Source organism: Struthio camelus, chromosome 4, assembly GCF_040807025.1.
Source record: "Struthio camelus isolate bStrCam1 chromosome 4, bStrCam1.hap1, whole genome shotgun sequence".
In the NCBI taxonomy this organism is placed as follows: domain Eukaryota; kingdom Metazoa; phylum Chordata; class Aves; order Struthioniformes; family Struthionidae; genus Struthio; species Struthio camelus.
In genome coordinates this window covers 71,387,816-71,407,544 of record NC_090945.1, presented here as the reverse complement: position 1 = coordinate 71,407,544, position 19,729 = coordinate 71,387,816, and the positions used below count along the sequence as shown (strand labels likewise).

The 19,729-nt window shown below is 35.8% G+C and overlaps 1 protein-coding gene across 9 annotated transcripts in view; it reads right to left on the bottom strand.

The window, feature by feature from the left end:
* Positions 1-534: 534 nt before the first annotated feature.
* BOD1L1 (biorientation of chromosomes in cell division 1 like 1) overlaps positions 535-19,729 on the bottom strand; it is a 40,916-nt gene continuing 21,721 nt past the window's right edge. For 2 of the 9 annotated variants that reach the window (XM_068943350.1, XM_068943353.1), the window contains exons 13-25: positions 18,738-18,784; positions 17,852-17,930; positions 16,558-16,637; positions 15,827-15,911; positions 14,753-14,826; positions 13,135-13,210; positions 13,019-13,053; positions 11,191-11,236; positions 8,087-8,118; positions 7,893-7,977; positions 7,293-7,446; positions 3,198-3,341; positions 535-1,789 (exon numbers count right to left, since the gene is read on the bottom strand). In XM_068943350.1, the coding sequence (XP_068799451.1) occupies positions 1,681-1,789; positions 3,198-3,341; positions 7,293-7,446; positions 7,893-7,977; positions 8,087-8,118; positions 11,191-11,236; positions 13,019-13,053; positions 13,135-13,210; positions 14,753-14,826; positions 15,827-15,911; positions 16,558-16,637; positions 17,852-17,930; positions 18,738-18,784 (1,046 nt within the window). In that variant the 3' untranslated portion in view covers positions 535-1,680. Of the gene's footprint in view, positions 1,790-3,197; positions 3,342-4,615; positions 4,725-7,292; positions 7,447-7,892; positions 7,978-8,086; positions 8,119-11,190; positions 11,237-13,018; positions 13,054-13,134; positions 13,211-14,752; positions 14,827-15,826; positions 15,912-16,557; positions 16,638-17,851; positions 17,931-18,737; positions 18,785-19,729 lie in introns of those variants that run through there. The other 7 variants (XM_068943352.1, XM_068943355.1, XR_011141098.1 and 4 more) reach the window with 6 other exon arrangements.

The window sequence follows — 19,729 nt, the reverse complement described above, 5'->3', positions numbered from 1 at the left end:
CCCTGTAACTGCATATGAAAAAATGGGTCTATGTTTAGTATTAATAATATATAGGTACATATTACTAATATGTTAGCAGAGTTAAGCTGGAAATTGAAAGGAGTTAATTACCAGGGCAAAGAGGCTTTCTTTTTTTAAACTTCTAGTCTAAAGTTTGCTTAGGAAAACAAGTTACAGTTTGTGCAACTGTACTTACAGTGTACTGGACCAGGTAAATGTTTGGACTCTTTCCCCTCTGTTTATACCTGAAGTATAAGCATCTGTAGATTATGTAAAGACTTTAAAGAAATACCAATTGGGTAAACCGTTACCTAATGATGTGGCCTAGCTAAATACACTCATAAAAACAAGTTTCACAACAGTACAGTTAAAAGATAATAAAATATGGCAACTCAGATTTTTGGCAAACATTTTATAATTTTTATATAAAAATCTCAGTAAGAAACGAAGCAGAGTATCTGACGGAAACATCTGCCTTACAAGAAGTTCAAAAGAAAACAAGAAAAAAAAAAAAAAAAGAAAAAAAAGGGAAACTCCAAACCCCCAGAATCCTTTTTAATTATAAACCAGAATATGAACAAAACACTTAAAATAATCTCAGATTGTTTGGCAGCTCATCACATCATTACTAGAGACACATTTGATCATAAGAAAAGTTTAACTTTATGTACAACTTCACTTGAACGTTTGTTCTTACCAGAGTTAATATACATTAAAAAAAGATTCTGGCATTAATACCAGGCTCCATTTTTTCAATACCTGTGTATAAAATGTAACATAAAATGCTGAAGCTCTATAGTTAGGAGAAGTGACATTTGACTTCAGTGGGTCCCTCTTCGTTGAAAAAGACAAATATTTAAAGAACAGGTGTTGCAAAATAAAACAGTTCGTTTCATTTCAGGGTAGTGTTGGCTGACTGTGAGTAATTCTAACCTAATACTGTTTATTTCTTGAGGCTGGTAGTAAATTCACAAATGAAAATATAATCTAGTAAGATTACATTTTATATTTTATACTTCTGTCACAAATGTGAACAGAAAGGTGCCAAATCCCTTTCACTATGCTAAACTACTTTAACGCATGCGAGAAAATACTTTACCAACTGTCTGAGCATATTTGGGAGAATTCCAGGCTTTAGACAGCCCTGGGGGAGTGGAGGAGAAGTTTCCTACCGACGTCTGCATAGAATGTAAAATATATAATTAAAAAAAACCTAAGGTATATACTAAAGTTTACAGACCAATGCTTTCCATAAAATAAATAAAGTGTCCGTCATTGATTAGATTCATACACAGAGTAAAATACAACCTATTTTTACAAGTTTATATACAAAGTGTATTAGTAGGCCCGGGGTACCTCATGGGTTGGAAGCATCTGCATTAGCGTGTCACATTGGGAAACCCCAACTTCCAAGTCAGTGATAAAATATATAACTACTTTGTTTTTCATTCAGATACAAAGTAAACTTATTTTTCATCTGAAATAAATGTACATAATATTCTGTATAAACAATAGTTTATAAAGCTGTTTAAAAGGTAACTTAAAGGTACTGCATCTATTAACTTAGAGCTCTGAAACAAGCACGTGCAAATCCCTTTGCTTAAAAAAAAAAAAAAAAAGTAGAAGCACAGATGTTTCTTTCTTTAAACTCTTCCATGGATAGTACTTGCTGGTAAAAGATTATCGTTTTGCTTTCTTTATTGGCGTCTCATCTGCTTTCTGCTGGCCTTTTCTGCGTACCAACGTTGGGCTGCCTTCCCTTTTACGCTTGGTAGACTGCACCTTTAACCTAAAAAGTATCGTTATAAATTATTTTAATAATGGTAGGACCTGGAAAATATAAAAAGGGTGGTAGACAATTCTGTTTAGAGGATGGAACTTAGCTGTCCATCTCCAATGAATCACTTGGACATATTATTTCAAAACTTGCCACTAAGACAACATACAGCTGCACAGACCCCAGGTAGACCATGCACACTCCCATCCCATCTTAGCACAGCAGTGCATACTAATTCAGTATGTTGGAGAGAGCTCCACATGTAGGAGTCGGGACTAGAGCCCTTCCTCCTCCTTGTTCTTTTGGGATAACTTCTGGATTAGGAGAGAATATAATTAATTACGTCGCCCTGTACCCTCTCTTGTGAGGACACAAGAATAGAAATAGTGGCTTAAGTCTCACATATGCAAGAGGGAATAAAGGGCAGAGACCATGTACCCTTGTCTCCATTTAGGCATCCACATATAAGCCCATCACATTTCAGATGCAACCAAGTACAAGTGCGGCTTAAACTCTTGGCCATTTTCATAAGCATGGTAAATAACTAACATCAGGCAAACAGTAACAGCTGATCAGTGCATGCTACGTCTGTCACTTCCTGTTGTTAAGTCCGAGAACATTGCCATGTTTCACAGTAAAGTACAGCTAAGTGTAAATTTTTGGCATACAATCACTCTTACAAGTAAACTACATGATGGATAGCAACTATGCATCACATTTATTGCTCCCTTGGGCTTTTACAGTGATCTCAGCCTCAAAAATTAAAAACATATCAGGGAAGGAAAGAAAGGGAAATATTTTCAAAACCTGATAGGAGGACTCTCAAAGCTTCTTCACTGTGAGGGTGACAGAGCATTGGAACAGGTTGTCCCGAGAGGTAGTGGAGTCTCCTTCGCTGGAGATATTCAAAACCCATCTGGATGTGATCCTGAGCAATATGCTCTAGGTAACCCTGCTTGAACAGGGAGGTTGGACTAGATGATCTCCAGAGGTCCCTTCCAACCTCAACGATTCTGTGATTCTCTTATCAGCTGATCTTGGAAATATCTTTGAAATATCAGAATCATGACATCATGTTACTTTAACCTGAACTACACCTACTCTCCCTGCCATTCAGGAAAGGATCACAGCTCAGGTTAAAGTATTGCATGACAGCATTTTCAGAATCTCCAAAAATGTTTCCAAGGATGAGTGTGTGTGGGGGGGACACCTCTAATCTTCCAGATATTAAAGAAAGGAGGGGGGAAAAAAAAAAAAAAAAAAATCCTTCAAGAGCTTTTATATAACACAAAAGAACAGAAAAGAACAAAGCTAGACTGCTGTTCAGATTTTGAAGCACTATATTATACATAAATGAGAAAGGATCAATGTAGTGGCATCCAGAACAAATAATAAAAGTGGCTTTAACTTTCATACTTACTGTGTCAATGGAGGAGATTTATTAATTTTTGTATCACTTGGAGATCTTTTCTTTCCTGCTAACTTCTGTTGTGTTCTAGGAGAAAGTGAACTTGGACTGCTGCCTTTAGAGGCTGCACGGGTGGTTGGCTTGCTGGGCTGCTTTCTGTAATACAAAAGAATGAATGTATAGAGCAAAATACTTTTACCAAGTCACTTTCTTCTCACATTTCAAACACAGAAATTAGGACCGCAAAGTATATGCGACAAGTAAATCAAAGTTGCCAAAAGAAATGGTGAAAAAAACCCCAGCACCTGCACGTTGAGGATTTTTGTGTTCAAGACACAAAACCCAAAGCAGAGTCATGTACCTTCATACCAAACATAGAACCAAAAGGCTACTTTAATAACAATATTTCAATATTTAACTAAATAAAACTCCCTAGTTCCAAATCTGCAATAATTCTGGTACACAAATGGTCATACTAAAAATATATATAGCTTGGAGTACCATTGGAATGACAAAAGAAGCAATGGGGAACAGATTGCTGAAGAACAGAGGATTTGCTTGTTTTATTGTACAGGAGGAACTCCTAGTAGCTTCAGTATCCATCAGTTCGGAAACACGAAAAACTGGTTTCTGGCAATCAACTTCACAGCTCACAAACCAGCCTACTTAGGTCAGAAAAACTGATAATTCAGCAATGCTGAAGATGAAGGGGCAGCCCCTTCCACAAGGAATTATTCCAGACTACTACTTAAAATGCTGCAAACACTGTGCATTTTAAGACAGAGATGCTTTGTTGCAGTCAGAATTAGCAAAATAACATTGGAAGTCTGAGATACAAAACTAAGAAAGAAAACTATAATTAAAAAAAGCAGATGTTTCTACAAGCAGAGTGAGAACACTAGTATCTACATTTTTATTACAGTTTTAGAGTTAACGGTTATGCAAGATGAAAGGAAGTTGCTTTACTTCTACTACTTTGCAGACAGTAATTCCACGGGCTACGTTTGGAGAATTTCCAGATACTAAATAATCTAGGTGAGACGCATTCTACTTCAGTGGGGCCAGAGAAGGCTAGGTCCACTGCTATAATCTGAGAAAGAAAGTCAACTCAATAAACATTGTTTGAGAGAGGAATTCAACTCGGTTGGCAAGAAAAATCAAATATAGGACAGGAATTAGGAAAACAGTCTAGCTAAATATTGATAAGAAGCATATATGTTCTATAGGTTAGTATCAGCTCAGCTTGACTTCACCTCCAAAATCAGCGGAGTAAAACTTATTTCCCAAGAGAAAAGCAAGCTTGTCAAATACATTTAAGGTGAGTGCCTCTCTACTGTCTGAGGGAATAGAAAAAGTATACTTGAGTTCCTCAGCGTAGTGTTAGTCTACTGGAAAAAAAAAAAAAAAAAAATCACAATTACATGCTTTACCAGAACTGGAATCTGCTGCAGAATTTTGACTGCCAAAGCCAATACCTATAGGAATTTCATGCGAGACATGTTGCACAGCCTGCAACCTCCTTGGAATCCAGTCTAGGCTCTGACAGAAAAAGGAAAGAGTTGTGACTATTTCAAGTGAGGAGCCTAACTGAATTCCCATTTCAGCAATTTCTCTTCAGATTGTGACAGCAGATCCATCTTAAGGCCTCTCTGCACAAACATACCGTTGTAGGGAAGTCTTGGGGCATATACAAAATTATTTCTAAGCATGCAGCTTCTTTTGTGGGTAGATACTGCCAGTACAGATAACCTCTCTACAGAAAGCCACAAATAAACAAACCTATAAAGCCAACATGAAACAGATATACATAATTATAGGTTTTAAATATATTTAATACGACTAAATATAAATCTATAAAGGCTTATGTTTATATAAGACTGTATAACTACTTTATGATTGAACTCTAAAATTATGAAGTCAACGATGCACTACTTTTGTCAGCTGTGCTTTAAGTCCTCAAAGGCTAAAATGCAATAGGATGGCCTCAAGAAAGAAGCGAACCTAGTGGGCATCCAAAGTCTTCATTTAGATAAAGACTATGATCTACAGAAACTTAGTCAGTGAACATAAAACAAAGTCTGGACTCTCATTCTATCGTGGAAAGCAGCAACACAGATTAAGATTTGACTTCACAAAGCCGATATCTTTGCCTGTTTCTTTCTACAGCTCAAAGGCAACAGGATGACCTCTGATATACTTCGGTTTGCCAACAAAATGGCAGACCTATGCTAAGCGAGATGGAGAACGGCCTCCCAAAAGCAAGGCTTTTCTTGGTACCATACTAATCTTTTGCAATAAGACTTTTTTTCCTGAGCTTGTAGGCCAATAAAATATAGATAAACTCCTGCGGTACTGCAGATTCATGTATTAAAGTTGGATATTTGGAAAAGAAATAGATGTTGGAAATTATTTCTACCCTGTTCCAAGTCTAAATACAAAATGGAGACTGAGACAGAAGCAAATCAGAGGTTGCCCTTTTACCTATCAGAACTGAAATCTCCTAGGTGCAAATTTTGAGACACCACTAGGATGAAGACTGCCAACAGGATCAACTCTTACCTTCTGACATAGTCGAGTGTGTCTTTTCAGACCCTAACAGTTTCACATCTCCCAGCCATCTTGACTCAAGGTAAAACACTGTCCCTCTTGGCTTGTTATATGACAGTATTCACTATCAGAATGAGCCCATCTTCTATAACACTGAAGACCTGACCTCCAGTTCCTAACAGGACTTTCTACTCTATTTCTATAATCAAGAGAAACAAGAGCATTTTTCCCCTTACTATGAAGCCTCCCCTTGCGCTTCTTCATCCCTAGAAGGGCATTACCAGAATTAAAGTTATTTGGAAAGCTCTCATCAATAATAAAATACCACCACCACCACCACCAGAAACCCAACCTCCCACCACAACACTCAACTGTGAGCTACCACCAAGCCTCAGCATACTCAAATTAACCATCATCTTGGATGCAACAGCTGACTGAATGGCCTGGGAAGCACAGACTGCAAGAGTGTAACAACAGGAGCAACCCGAATAGCTGTTCCTTCCCCTCAGCACAGCACTACTGTAATCTGTTGATTCAAGCAAAGCCTTCCTGTCATCCCCAAAAGGTCCTGGATTTTTGAGGGATCAAGTAAGATTTTTACTTAATTCATATTTACTAGCAATCATGCAAGGCAAGATGTAACCTGGAACGTTTAACCTTCTTAACTATGCTACCTAACACTGCTAAGATCCTTTAAAGCACTATCTCTAATTAACCAGTCATCTGTACAACAGGAATCTGTGTTTGTGCTCAATATAGCCATACTCCTACAATCTTAATGTTTCAGGAATACACGGTCCAAACTACCATAAACCCATTATTATTGCCAATTACCTAGAGGGAAAAATGCAAAGATTTACTGAAGAAATAGGATATGCTTACATTGTCTATGAGAAATATTTGTCAACGTATAACTCTCATCTGGAAGACAGTGTTCTTAATTTTTACACAGATTACATCTGCAAATTTTGAAATATTTCTCTGTCACTGTCCTTTTCTCGAAGCATTTACTGCAGAGCGGTGCAAGTGCAGCACAGAAAGACAGCACAACTGCTCAAAAGGTTGACTCCATAATCACTAAAGCGATAGTGACTGTTCCATATATCATTAGTCAAGCTATGACATAAAGTTGATACTTAGAGACGATGAGCTTTTCTTGACCTCTAAGAGACAAGGCTAAGAAGCAGGTAAACTAGAAACTTAAACCAGTTAGTTACCCCTTCTGGCAATCCAACACCAGAATAGTCAGTTCAGGTGCTAGTAAGTAGTCTTTGCTGTTCAGCACTTCTCTGCCCCATACTTTTGCAAAAGCTAACACATCTTACACATTTCCTTGATACGGAAAATGTACATTGCATGTGAGAGTTCAGTTGTAGACTAAACCACAACCTCGTACTTGTAGCAAAAGGGTGTGATTTTTGTTAATTACCTGACTACTGTGAATGATTGTTAAAATATTATCAAATGATCTTTTCCTTTAACCCCCCCACACCAAAAAACCCCACAACAATTGAGAACAACGTGGAAAAAACTGCTGGCAGCATCTCTAAATACTGTTACCTCTGAGTCTCTAATCTTGTGGCTGATCTAGTTGTGGCTCCAGAACATGTTTCATCATCATCTTCACCATCATCTTCTTCACCTTCCTCCTGCTCTTTTAATTCCTCTTCAGCAAGTGCTAATTTCCGACGTTTTCTTTCTGGCTCCAGCGTTTCTGTCCATGTAAAATTTTACATATGTGCTATAATTTTCCAAAAGCCCTCCAAAAGGATATGGACACTTCGTTTAGAAAAGTTATTCTATTCACAAATCCCATTTTAAGTAAGTAATTTTCCATTTCCTTTATGCTTCAACGTTTTTAATTCACACTTGTTTGACTTAATCTAGCTAGCACTTTCACAATAGTTTACTTATGCAGCTCATAGCCAAAATTCATAGAAAATTCATGAGGGTTTATAGAAGCATCTGGGATGTAGCAATTCTGACATGAGATTACAGCAATTTACACATATTTACATAATATTTACACTAGCTGTAACTCAATGATTTTTCCTCAAGAAAGGAAAATTGAATAAAGCTTATCTTGTTGCTATTAGCATACAGAAAGGCACAGTAAAATCTTCTCATTCTGTTAGGAGTAATGCAATTTCATGTTTTTACCAGTTTCCTCTAACTGAACCAGAGAACGCCTAGGCTTTCTTCCCCTTTTACGCACAACCATCTCTGCTTTCCCAGCTTCATCTTCCTGAGGAAATAAAATGGAAGCAAGTAATATAAGATCAATTAAATTTAAATAGAAGGTAGACTTTTTTTTCATTACGTACTGCTTACAAACTTAGAACGCTCTCACTTACATTTGTTTCTTTTGTATTAGATGGCTCTTTACCTAAAGGAAAAAGAGGAACAAAACTTAATCCTGAATTTCAAATCTTTCTTTCTAATCATTGTAAAAAGGAGTTCTTCCAAAATGTCAACTTTTCAGAAACATCACAGAAGGTCAGAAAACATTTAAAGTCTTTATCTAAATTAGAATTTGGCTTTGATGTATTTTGTTATATACACAGACTGGACAAGATAACTTTTTTTTTTTTTTTTAAAGTGATAAGGTGACTGACACTATTTTATTTATCATTTTGTTGCATATGTTGTTTTATTTTAATGGAGAAGCAAAAGTTTGTTACTTAAGCAAAAGTCAGTTACTTACCTGTTTTGATAACTGTCAACCAATTGTAGAATCACAGAAATATTTGACTTGGAAGGGGCCTCTGGAGGTCATCTAGTCCAACCTCTTTCAAAGCACGGCTAAATTCAATATTGGATCATATTGCTCATGATCTCATTTAATCAAATTCAGAGGGTCTCCAAAAGTCCCTCTGGACAACCTGTTCTAGTGCTTACCTACTTCCATGGTGAAGCAGCAAGAGGGTAGTAGCTCAAAAATGCAAATTTAAGAGCCTGTCTAATATTTGTCATGCAAGTTATGCCACGTGACTTCTTCTGTTCAAGCGGCCTAGATTCTCAATTCAATACTTCTGGCAGACTGGCCTGTGTATTTTAAAATACATTTTATGAATCCTTTCACCCATGTTGTCTCAACTTGGTCTCTCTCTATGGTGGATGCTCATCACTTCTACCCTGACTAACCATGATGAGAAAAAGACATTATTTTTCAAAACTTTTTGTGTCTGACAGCTGGCATTATCCGCAGTACACTCAAGACAACAATTCCTAGCAACAGAAGGACAGAAGCAACCTAAACAAAAGCAGACATTTGTACTTTTTTCTCCTGCCATAAAACTGCTTCCTATTTTTGCTGTTTGAAAGCTACAAGAACAGACAAACTCTAACCCATCACTGCATTTCTGCTTGAACATAGAAGGATATATTATCAATGCAGTGGACCAAAAATAGATCTCAAGAAGCAGAAACATATTCTAAAATTCACATAGAACAATCTTTTTGGTCATTAAAGTTAAGGGGAGAAAACTTTTACATAAATGTAAAAGATGTAAGGCTGTCCACTGTATAAAGCATTTTACATTAAATCTAAGTAACATATAAAACATTCATTAATTCTGTTGTGTTCAAAATACAGGTACTTTAAAATCCTGGTTTGTTTTGGCAAATTTACAGCAAAATGTTTTGTGGCTTAAGAATAATGAACGCAAGTATAGCACAAGCCTTCTTAAAAGGCAGGAACGCTCTTCAGGAAGTGAAAATGTAGTACTTTTGCCTCAACATACGGAATATAAAAATAATTATCTATAAATATAGTCTTTAAAGTCTTACTAATTTCACAGCAGTAAACACTAACTAGTGCAATATAATTTTAGCTTCAGGTTTAGCATCAGTTGCTTCTATTTACTCAGAAAAAAATTTAGTAGAAAAGCCCTTTTCCAGTGCCGGGTATTTACACCAGAGGAAGCGTTATGGGAGGATGCTGTGAGAAGTCAGCTGTCTTTAGCTGCATGAGTTGTACTGAATGTACTGCTCTCTGCTTACCGTTCTGTGTGCCAGTCTGTCCCTATCACAAACCCTTGTGCAGCACATCCCAAAGTTACCAGAATAAGGGAACTGCGCAGGCAGATTCCACTTTGCTTTCCTTTCTCTGCTGGGGGTTTTCAAACATGAATTCTAACATAAAGCGTTTCGTAAGATATTTCATCCACTCACTCACACTCTTCACAATACCACTGTGACATAACAGCCTTTTACCTGGCAAACTACATGTTGTGTAACATACTAAATTAACCTTTAAGTAAACAGTCGAGCGTCTGTCCTCTTTAATAAAAAGCAACCCAGAATGTACTTTTACACCTTTCTCACATTCTTGTCTGTTCTCTTTGCAGTTGATAGAAACCAAGCACTATGCAATCAGCTAGCCCTCCAGAGACCATAATTCTGAAGTATACAGATTAAAGCTGACATTTAACAAATGCAACGAAAATAGGAAATAGTCCATATGTGCAGTGCCGCCAGAATAATGTCTCCGTACAAGCGTAAGCTTTTGGAAACTCCTGAAGGTTTGTTTTTTCAGATTTTGTTGCATGTTGAATGTTTGTATTTGTTCTTAAATCACTTTTTAACCTTCCTTTCAAGTTTATCTGCTTTCTGAAAGGATTTTAAAAGGTATATTATGAATGGCTATAAAGAAAAAGACACACCCCTAAACAAGCAGCTCAGATTCAGACACTGTATTTGCAGGAAATTTACTAGGCAAAATTCACCAACAAAATCTGACTCTTACAAGTCGCAGAAAAACAGAAATAAGAAATACAGAAAAAAGAAAACAGAAAAAAGAAATAGAAAAACAGAAAAAAAGAAATACAAAAATATCTGGTCTGTCTATTTAATTTTAGTTTAACGCACCAAAAGTACATTCCTAAGTAAGGTTAAGTGATCATCTTCTAAGGATCTTAGAGAGTTGCGAAAGGGGAAAGAAATACCCCCTCAAGCTGCTACTAACCTCTTTAGTCTCACATCCACGGATAATAAAAATGAACAACAAAAAAAAAAGAACTCTATGTCTATTTTAGAACTTTTAACATAGTAACTGTGATTTTGATGTTTGCTATATGAAAGGAAATAAGCAAAAACGGAGAACAGTCACTAGCAGCCAAGAACCAGTTTGATGGGGTACCCACCCGCTTCTGTGAAGTTCTGCCATGTGCCTATCCACACACTCAAATGCATAGGTACATTCTTCAATGTATTAATCAGCACTTAAAGATACAGCAGTACTGCCGAATTACATTCTTACTACGCTGCTCTTTTCTCGAATGAAAACCTTAGCAGAAATTACGGACAAGCCTTCACTATTTACTCAAATGCACAAGGTTATAACATTGACTACCAGAGATGACATTTAGGAAGGACTCATCTGTTTTTTCTTGAAAACACTCTTACATATCTGCCACCATTTCTTTGCATTGTTAAAGCAGACAGTCAATTTGCTTACCTGTTTGAGGAGCTTTTCCTTTACCCACAAAGGTCGGAGACTGCTGCTGAAATTAAAACAAAAGATTATTAAAAACGAAACAAAAAAAGCACACACTAAAAATCCAGCATTGTATCAATAAATGGAGAAAATTGCTTCCATTCATATTAGAGCCTATCTGTAAATCCAAGAAACATGAATATTCTAATCAGCATGCAGAAATTTTATATCTCTGATCTTGAATTCACAGCAGCATGCATTCCTTCTCATTTGTGATAAAAATTTGAAACATTACTATAACACTAAGTGAAAAGCAGTTTTGATCAAATGCATTTCTGAAAATAATTCCCAATTATACAAATAATTTAGTACATTCACTTTATGTAATCATACATGCAGATTTGCAGAATTTTGATCAGAATTTTGTATTTACTCAGAATACAGAAAAAGCTGTGTATAATTACATGATCTCCTTCGACAAAAAACCCCACAAAACCCAAAGAACCACCCACACGCCAAACAGTTGTTTCATCACTTAAGGACTGTACTAGGATGTCTAAACTTCCTTAGCATTTCAGATGGAGGGCTGAGATAGCTCCTTCTAGTGTCAGTGTGTAACTGACTGACAAATCTGTCAAAGTTATCACTAAGAGGTACAAGACCTTGGAAATGGTCAAACTAGAACAAGCAGATTAAGTTCCTGAGCCAAGTGTCAAGGTATAGCTATGTCAAGGTATAGCTATTTCAGAAGGGATTTTAACATTAGTTTTCATTCTTACTTGAAAAAAACTCCAACATTTCAAACTATATTTCATTGAATTAGTACTAAAAATGGATTAGGAAAAAGATTTACTTAGAATTCTGAAACAAAATTCTACCATACACGTTGAAGAGACAGCACTCTGAAAGGGCTGCCTGAAATGCTGCATGGGCAGAACAATTAGAAAGTTGGGATCCAGCAAATAGGGACCAGAACAGCTGCTATTTATATCCTAGGTAAACTCCCAAGGCTCCTGACAAAGGTGGCCCCTCACCAATCAAGCACACAGGAAATCTGAGTTCCAGTAAAATTTTTTGTTTTCAAACCATCTCTTTTCTATGCAATAATTTTGATCCTCACATATACAAATTCCTGAGAGAAGAGCATTCTACCAGAATAAATCCAACTACTCGTATTCCACAAATGTCCGATTCAGTATTACACTGCACTGTAATCCAACTGGATTGCAAAAATACTTTCAACAGAATACTTCCTTGGCAGTGAACGCCCTTCATGTGGATTAGAAAATTAAGATATTGCTGAGCTTTAAAACATAGAGGTATATTTCAGGAGCTCTTAATTTGCTATTAGCATGCCTCTGTCTTCTAAATGAATGCTACACACTGTAATATAGACAATGCAACTATATCACACAATATTCTCTTTTACAGACGTTATGAGCTACTGTTAGGCTAGGTCCAGCTGAGAAACAAAATTCTCAGTTTTTCTAAATTAAGTCACTCGTGATCTTCAGGCCAAAATGACTCTCGATACAAAGTAAGAGGCAGGTACACGCAACCAGAACTCCATTCTGCGTATAGTATATTACTAGATAGTGTCTCAAATATGTTGCACCACATTCACTTGAGTCAGGCTATTTGCCATGATCAGACTTTATAAAAAGTATCTTCTAATACAACTGAACTCTGCAAGCAAAATAGGCTATTTTCTTTGCATGCTTATACTGAACTTAATTTTCAAGTGTTCCATAAGATGTTTCTGAAATACTGATTAACTGTTAAACAGAAAAACAGCTCTTGAATTACTGTGTTTAAATGCACCCAAACAAAACAAAATAAAGGCACTTACATTCCCAGTGCTCATATCAGCTTTTGATTCCCCACCTGAGGGAAGAAATATGAATTCAGAACTTGCAAGTTGACTATTTTCATTATTTTCCTATATAGATATTATGAAATACTTACCACCAGGCTGTACAGGTTCAAGGGGATATTTACGAGGCCTTCCTCTTTTCCGTTTCACTACTATAGGTTGATTTTCCTATGAAAAGCAAGGACAAAAATACTTGAGTTACTACAACTGACATTTAGCAGGGATTTCCATTTGAACAACAGAATACAAAGAATGATAATGACATAACCTAACAGTAGCAGAAGTAGCACTTGTAAGTTTAAAAATATAAATGAGGCAGGTTTTATAGGGAGAGATATTGATTTTTATGAAATCCATTGATAAGAGTTGGTAAAAAAAGAAAAAATACAAGCTACTGAATATATAAACTGTGGCTGGCCTCAGGCACACTGCATAGCTGAGAACATAATGCTCTTTCCCTCCCCATCAACTACATCACTTCGTCTAACAAATTATACTGTCTTGCCCTACAAATCCTACCATACTTTTTCCACACTCAGAGCTTCCAAAATCTTAGAAGTCCCTTTTCCAATGCCATATAGTGTAGGCTGCATCTTTTAGCAATTGAGGAAGAGCTTATTTCAGTATTTTAATTATCCTATTGCTCAGATTGCTGAAGTTCTCTATAGGAACAGGGTCTTTAGCAGAAAATATCCCTTACTTTTAAGTTTAAGCTTTGAAAGCAACCTATAAGTAATGAAATTGGTCAGATGCTCAGATCACAAAAATCCTTGACAATAGACTCCTTCCTCCTATTTATAAGGAAAGAGGGTTAAGTTCCTCATGCAAAATTTACTGAAGTCTAATGTGATTTTTTTTTCTCCCCCATGGATCTTACTGACTTGACTCAAACCTTGAGTGAATGAATGTAGCAATTTACTCTTTACATTTTAAGAGGTCTTCTCCCATTTCCAATTTAGAGGCAAAAAAGTAAATGATGAAATGCAATGTCTTTTTGAGCACCGAGTTGTCCATTTCTGGAGCCAAGCAACAATTTTCATCTCTTTGGGTTCAGACAGTCTTTTTCATACACCACTGCAGAATATGCCACAAACATGTGACTAAAAGATAATACAAAGAGTTTAAACGTTTGTGAGTGGTAATATTTTTTGCAAAGCCTTGAGTAGTCAAAGTATCAGAACTCGGACCTACTGCTGCTCCAAAACTGATACGATGCGTGTTCTAGACTGATACAGTTTTGGGTCATAAGTGCTACTTTCTGACAAAATAAAGAAAAAGAAGTGATCAACTATGTTTTAAAAACAGAGGTATTTTAAATTACCCATGTTTATGGGTTTCAGGAGCAATCTTAGTACTGACAGCTTTGGAACATGAAGAAAAGTGGCTGAAGTACATTTTAAAAGAAGTTCTTTACATCAATGCCTCTTCAGATTACTTTCTAGACAGTGTAGTAGTACTTATAAATGCAGCAAGGGAGTTACTTCTAGTTCAATAATCAACCACTGATGGTTTATATTGTGAGTTTATACTTTGTGACAGAGAATTACATGAATGATTGGTACTTCACAGTGCCAACAGACAAATTTTCACAGCTATTTTTGTTTCAGTGAAGTTAAAGTTTTATTACTGTTGTCAGCAAAATAGGAAGACAAAGTACTTTTTTCACTGCAAACCTGCATTATCTCAGTTAGTTAACTGAAGACCACTCACCTCTACCAAACTTGCATTCGATTCTAGATTCTGCTTCACTTTTTCAGTCGTTTCCTGCTTGGTGATAAATTCATCTGTACACACACATAAAAATCGAATCAAAAGAAATTGCACCCCTTTGTTTCAGACAACGGAAAAGGTACATCAGTTTTGGCACTCCTTTAAAAGCACTATTTCACTCAATGGTCCAAAACTCAGCTCTCCTGAAACACCTATTAAAATAAAAACTTGATTTGCCTTGCACCAATATACTGGATTACGAGGATACTTCACTGGCATAGTCACAGACTTCAAATTTAAGATAAAAACAACAGCTTGAAGGCAAGATAAAGACAAGCCACTATTTCATTTTCTGGCACATTCCACGAAACGGGAAGCTGAGGATACAGTCAAAACGTACTGCAAATCAGCTTCAGATTTCTCAATAGGCTCACTGAAGAGACAAAACTATTAACAGGGCAACTGATATTGGAAAAGAGACTCACCCTATTCACATGAAGGTGGACTAACCTCACATCAGAGCAGACATATGTTCGGGACACTTCATCTCTACTTATTTATTTTAGTGCAATTAATGAATCATCTACAACAGTGCAACTTACTCTTTCCTGACTGGCTTCTCTACAGAAAGTAGAGCACTGCTTTAAAGGCGAGTATGTCACAGTTCTTCCAAGGGAAGGGCATCTCTTATTTGTGGTCAGAGTTAGGAAGAGTCCTTCTTGTCCTGCGCCCTGACTGTCCTATTCCCCAGCCAACTATTTATTTCTGATGGACTGCCCTACCCAGGCCACATACTGAAGCAACAATAGCAGAGTGGGCTAGTGGTATCAGTGTACTACTCCTCTTGGTCAGGCTACCACTAGTGAGAACATCAACATTACTCTCCCTGTTAAAGGACCGCAAAATAACGCATTATTTGATAGCAGTAATAGAGCAGAAAGCAACTATAGAATATGCACAAATATTTGACTAGGATTGAGATTCTCATTTTGTTATCTCAGACTCAATCAAAGTAAAAGAAATTACCATTCAGTACGGATTCAGGAAATTGCCTTGAAAATGCATTTTCATTACCTTTTTCTTCCACATCACTTTTGGGAGGTGTACGTTTTACATCAATTTCTTCAGATACTTCTGTTGTATCACCTGAAATAACTTCCTGCATTATTTTCAAACAAGAAAAAAAGAAAAGAGGACCTTATTACAAATCCAAAATCATTGTCAGGTACTTATATTAACTATATAAGTGTTTTTTTTTTTTTTTTTTTTTTTAAATTTCACTCATCAAGACCTTGTAATGTCTCTTAAAAACTCTGATGCCAAGTACCTTCATCAAGATCAACAGGTGAGATAATTCAAAGTATTCTGCATTCAATCCTACAAGAAACATCTATTTTAACTTGAATTCTGTTTTACATGGAAGGGGATCACTGCAAACCCAGGACTCGGGTAAGGTCTGATACCCTGTTGCAGATCTCTGATCAGCATAACCCCGAGGTTGCTGAACTCATAACTATGGTGCAAATTTGCCTTATGTATCTCATAGGGATGTGGGTACTGTACAGAGGTTGTGCATACCACAGAGGCCTATTTTGTTAACTGACTCCCCCTTGAAAAAGTAAACATCAAAGTAAACATCATTCTCTAGTCATAGCTGTTTTATGTTCAAAACAACACAAAAGTAATTTACAGTTAATAATGAAAATGCCTCCCAAAATAAATGGCTATAGAAATAAAAACCTTGAGACTTGAGTATTATCTACATTACAATTATACAGCATTAGGAAAAAAAAAAATCAAAATACCTTGATGCTATTAGGTTTTGTCTTGGAACACTGACTTTGTTCATCATCTTTTCTCACATCCCGAGCAACCAGCTGGTTGCCTGAAAAAAATAACAGTTTGAATTTTAAGGAGTGCCTTCTGCATTTCTTGCAACTTGATCCTGCTTTTATATCAGTGCCTCACTAGCACGACCCAAAAGATTTTTTAAAGTAGCACCTTATTTACAAAATGGCAACATTTATATTAACAGAAAGTTATGTCAAACTCTTTTCAAAAAGAAACACAATAGTTATAAAAAGACTTCTATGATTCTTGTTTGTCACGTGCAGTGCTTTTCTTTTTTAAATCAGAAACGTGACCTTAAAATTGAAATTTGAGAGATACCACACAGAGAAATCAAACATCAATCATAGCCGCAACTCAACCACAAAAACAGTTAATGCTGTGTACAACACTATAATGAACACTGCATGACTTACTAAATCACTTCAACCAATCAACATTCTTAGAAGCAAAAGAATCAAAGAAATGACATTATCAGTTAGTCTAATGTAAACTTCATCTTTATTTGTTCTGGAGAACAAAGCAAAAACTTTTACTAAAAGTTTTAGCTGCAATTGAGGGCAGGGCTTGCATAGATATTATATAGTCAATCTCATAATGATTATGTCAACAGAATAATTAAATGAGTATATTGTTTTAGAAATAATCATGACATTCAACAGATTGGCTTCTTTCTCACCTCTTGCTTCCAGACAGATAAAACGTTGCAGTAAAACTTAAGTCTTTGCAGTCTAACATTAGGAAATATCTAGCCTCAAAGTGTAATGAAGGGCTAGAGTCTTCCCTGATGCTCAGTTTTCCTCAGCTTTGTAGTCCTTCTTAGTGTTTTTATATGTACATAATATAAAAATATTTAGATATATGAATATATTTAGTTGAATACACTTAAGTTTATGTATTATATAATTATTTAATAATTTAAATTTTATATTTCATATAATTATATACATAGAAGGACAACATTACTAATTATTTTAAAGATAAAACGGAAAGTTTGTTCATTTATGCTCACAATCGGCAACTATAGAATTCTCTTCCAGGCAGTAATTAAATTTGTTATATATTTTCATCAAATATATGAAGTGAAATATTAAAGATTATTTTGGAAAGAACAATTTTTTAGAGTATGGAATTTCTCCCTCCAGCCTTTCCTCCAAAGAGTATTTTTTGGCTAAATGGACTGATTTCAGTAAAACTTTGTTTTCCAGCAGAAAAGCTTTAAATAGATTTATGTAAATATGTACCACTTACATTTTTCTATATCCGCTATGTTAGATTTCATTCCTCTCCTTCCATGTTCTTCAGTTATCTGGTGATCCATGTTTTCCACCTAGGCATAAAATACAAAGAACAATAACTCCCTACCTTCTTTTTTCCCATAAAGGTTACAGAAACAGAATGGAAAAAGTTTTTCCTACTTGCTACTTTCAAATACAAGATGCATTAAAATGAAAGTTAGTAGTTAACACAAAAAAGAATTTGTTCCTACTACAGGACAGTGTCATGGAAGAACTTCAGACTTTTAGTACATTCAGAATTTCTAACTGCTACTTTTAATGAAAAAAAGAAGTGCTCAGTTTTAATTAGGCACCCTACTACATGTTTTAAAAGTAGCAGAGCATGGTAATTTATTTAAATTAGTTTTAGATTTAAAAGAACAACACTTTCCTACAGGCAGAAAGAAAATCAGTATCTTACTAGAACCAGAAACGTGACCAACAAACATTATCACATAACACAGAGAAAAGTAATTTGTCTTAAAACAAAACCCCAAACCCACACACTTCTATTCTTTCTCCACGTTCTTATGAAAAGATAGCGGATTGCATTAAAAAAAAAAAAACAGCTTTCTAGTCCTGATCAAAGCCTCGAATACACTCCTTTTTGTCCTCTATTCTTGAAGAGGATAATCCAACAATTTTTGAAATAGTCGTATTACACAATGATATAAGATGTATTTACTGGAAAATTCAAAAGAATAATTAGACATCAACCAACACAGCTGTACAATCTCAACACGCATAGGCTCTGCATATATAAGAAACATTTTCCTTTAGAGAATATTTAATGTAAATAAAAATGCAAGTACAAGAAAAGCAGCACAGCTTAGAAAGTAATTTTAAAAACAAGAGCTTACGCGAATAGTTTCTTCTTCCACATCAATATTCCTCTGCTGCAAGTCTACTAAAAAAAAAAAAAAAAAAGCTCAGCAAGAGTAAAGTATCATCTATGTCATCTCTCTGAAACTATGCAACTTACCTTCAATGTTGTAAATTAAAAGCAGCTAAGCACTTTATCTTTTCCATAACGATATTTAATCGAACAAACTAAAATAAAGAATATGGATTTCCAAAGCGTAGGACAGCTGGCAATCACTTAATGGCTAAAATATAGGCAACCATGGTGTTACAATCTTTGAAATATCTGCTGATTTTGGAATTTCAAATACAGGATAGCTCTAGCATTTGAACAGGTCACAATTCTATCCACATATTTGATGTCACCAAGTGAGATGGTAGATCACGGGATGAAATAAAGTACACTGAAAACGATGCTGTACCACAAGGTTTGGCAGAGAATTGAAAACTTGCATAATTCTGATAACAAGACCTGCAACTGATACAATGCACATACAGAAGTTGTCTGATTGCTGGCAAATCGAAAGCTTAACTCTGCATCGAAAGCTTAACTCTGAGAAAGCATAGTTTTAGCCTTCCCTGTCACAAAAACAAAGAAAATAGTTCTTTATAAGTAATAGGAGCTGATGGGTTCTCTCTGCTTTTCGGAAATTGTGCATCTTAGAATGTTATTTTTGTATATTTACATATGAGAGCAAAAGAGAGCGAGAGCACGCGCGAAAGAACGAGAGAGGGCAGGAGCGAAAGTGCACAAAAGAGCGAGAAAGAGAGCGTGCGCGTGAGCAAAAGAGCACATGAGTGAGAGCGAGAATCCTTTAGAAAGCTGTTCCAAGTTTGCTCCGTAAAGGTACTGAATTAGTATTTTCATTTAAAAAAAAAAAAAATTACTAAAACACTAGAGTACTAAAACATTCCAGGCATGCAGTGAGAACATAAGCCTATGATCCAGTAAAACAATCTATATATTTTACATAATTTGTAGGTCATTCAA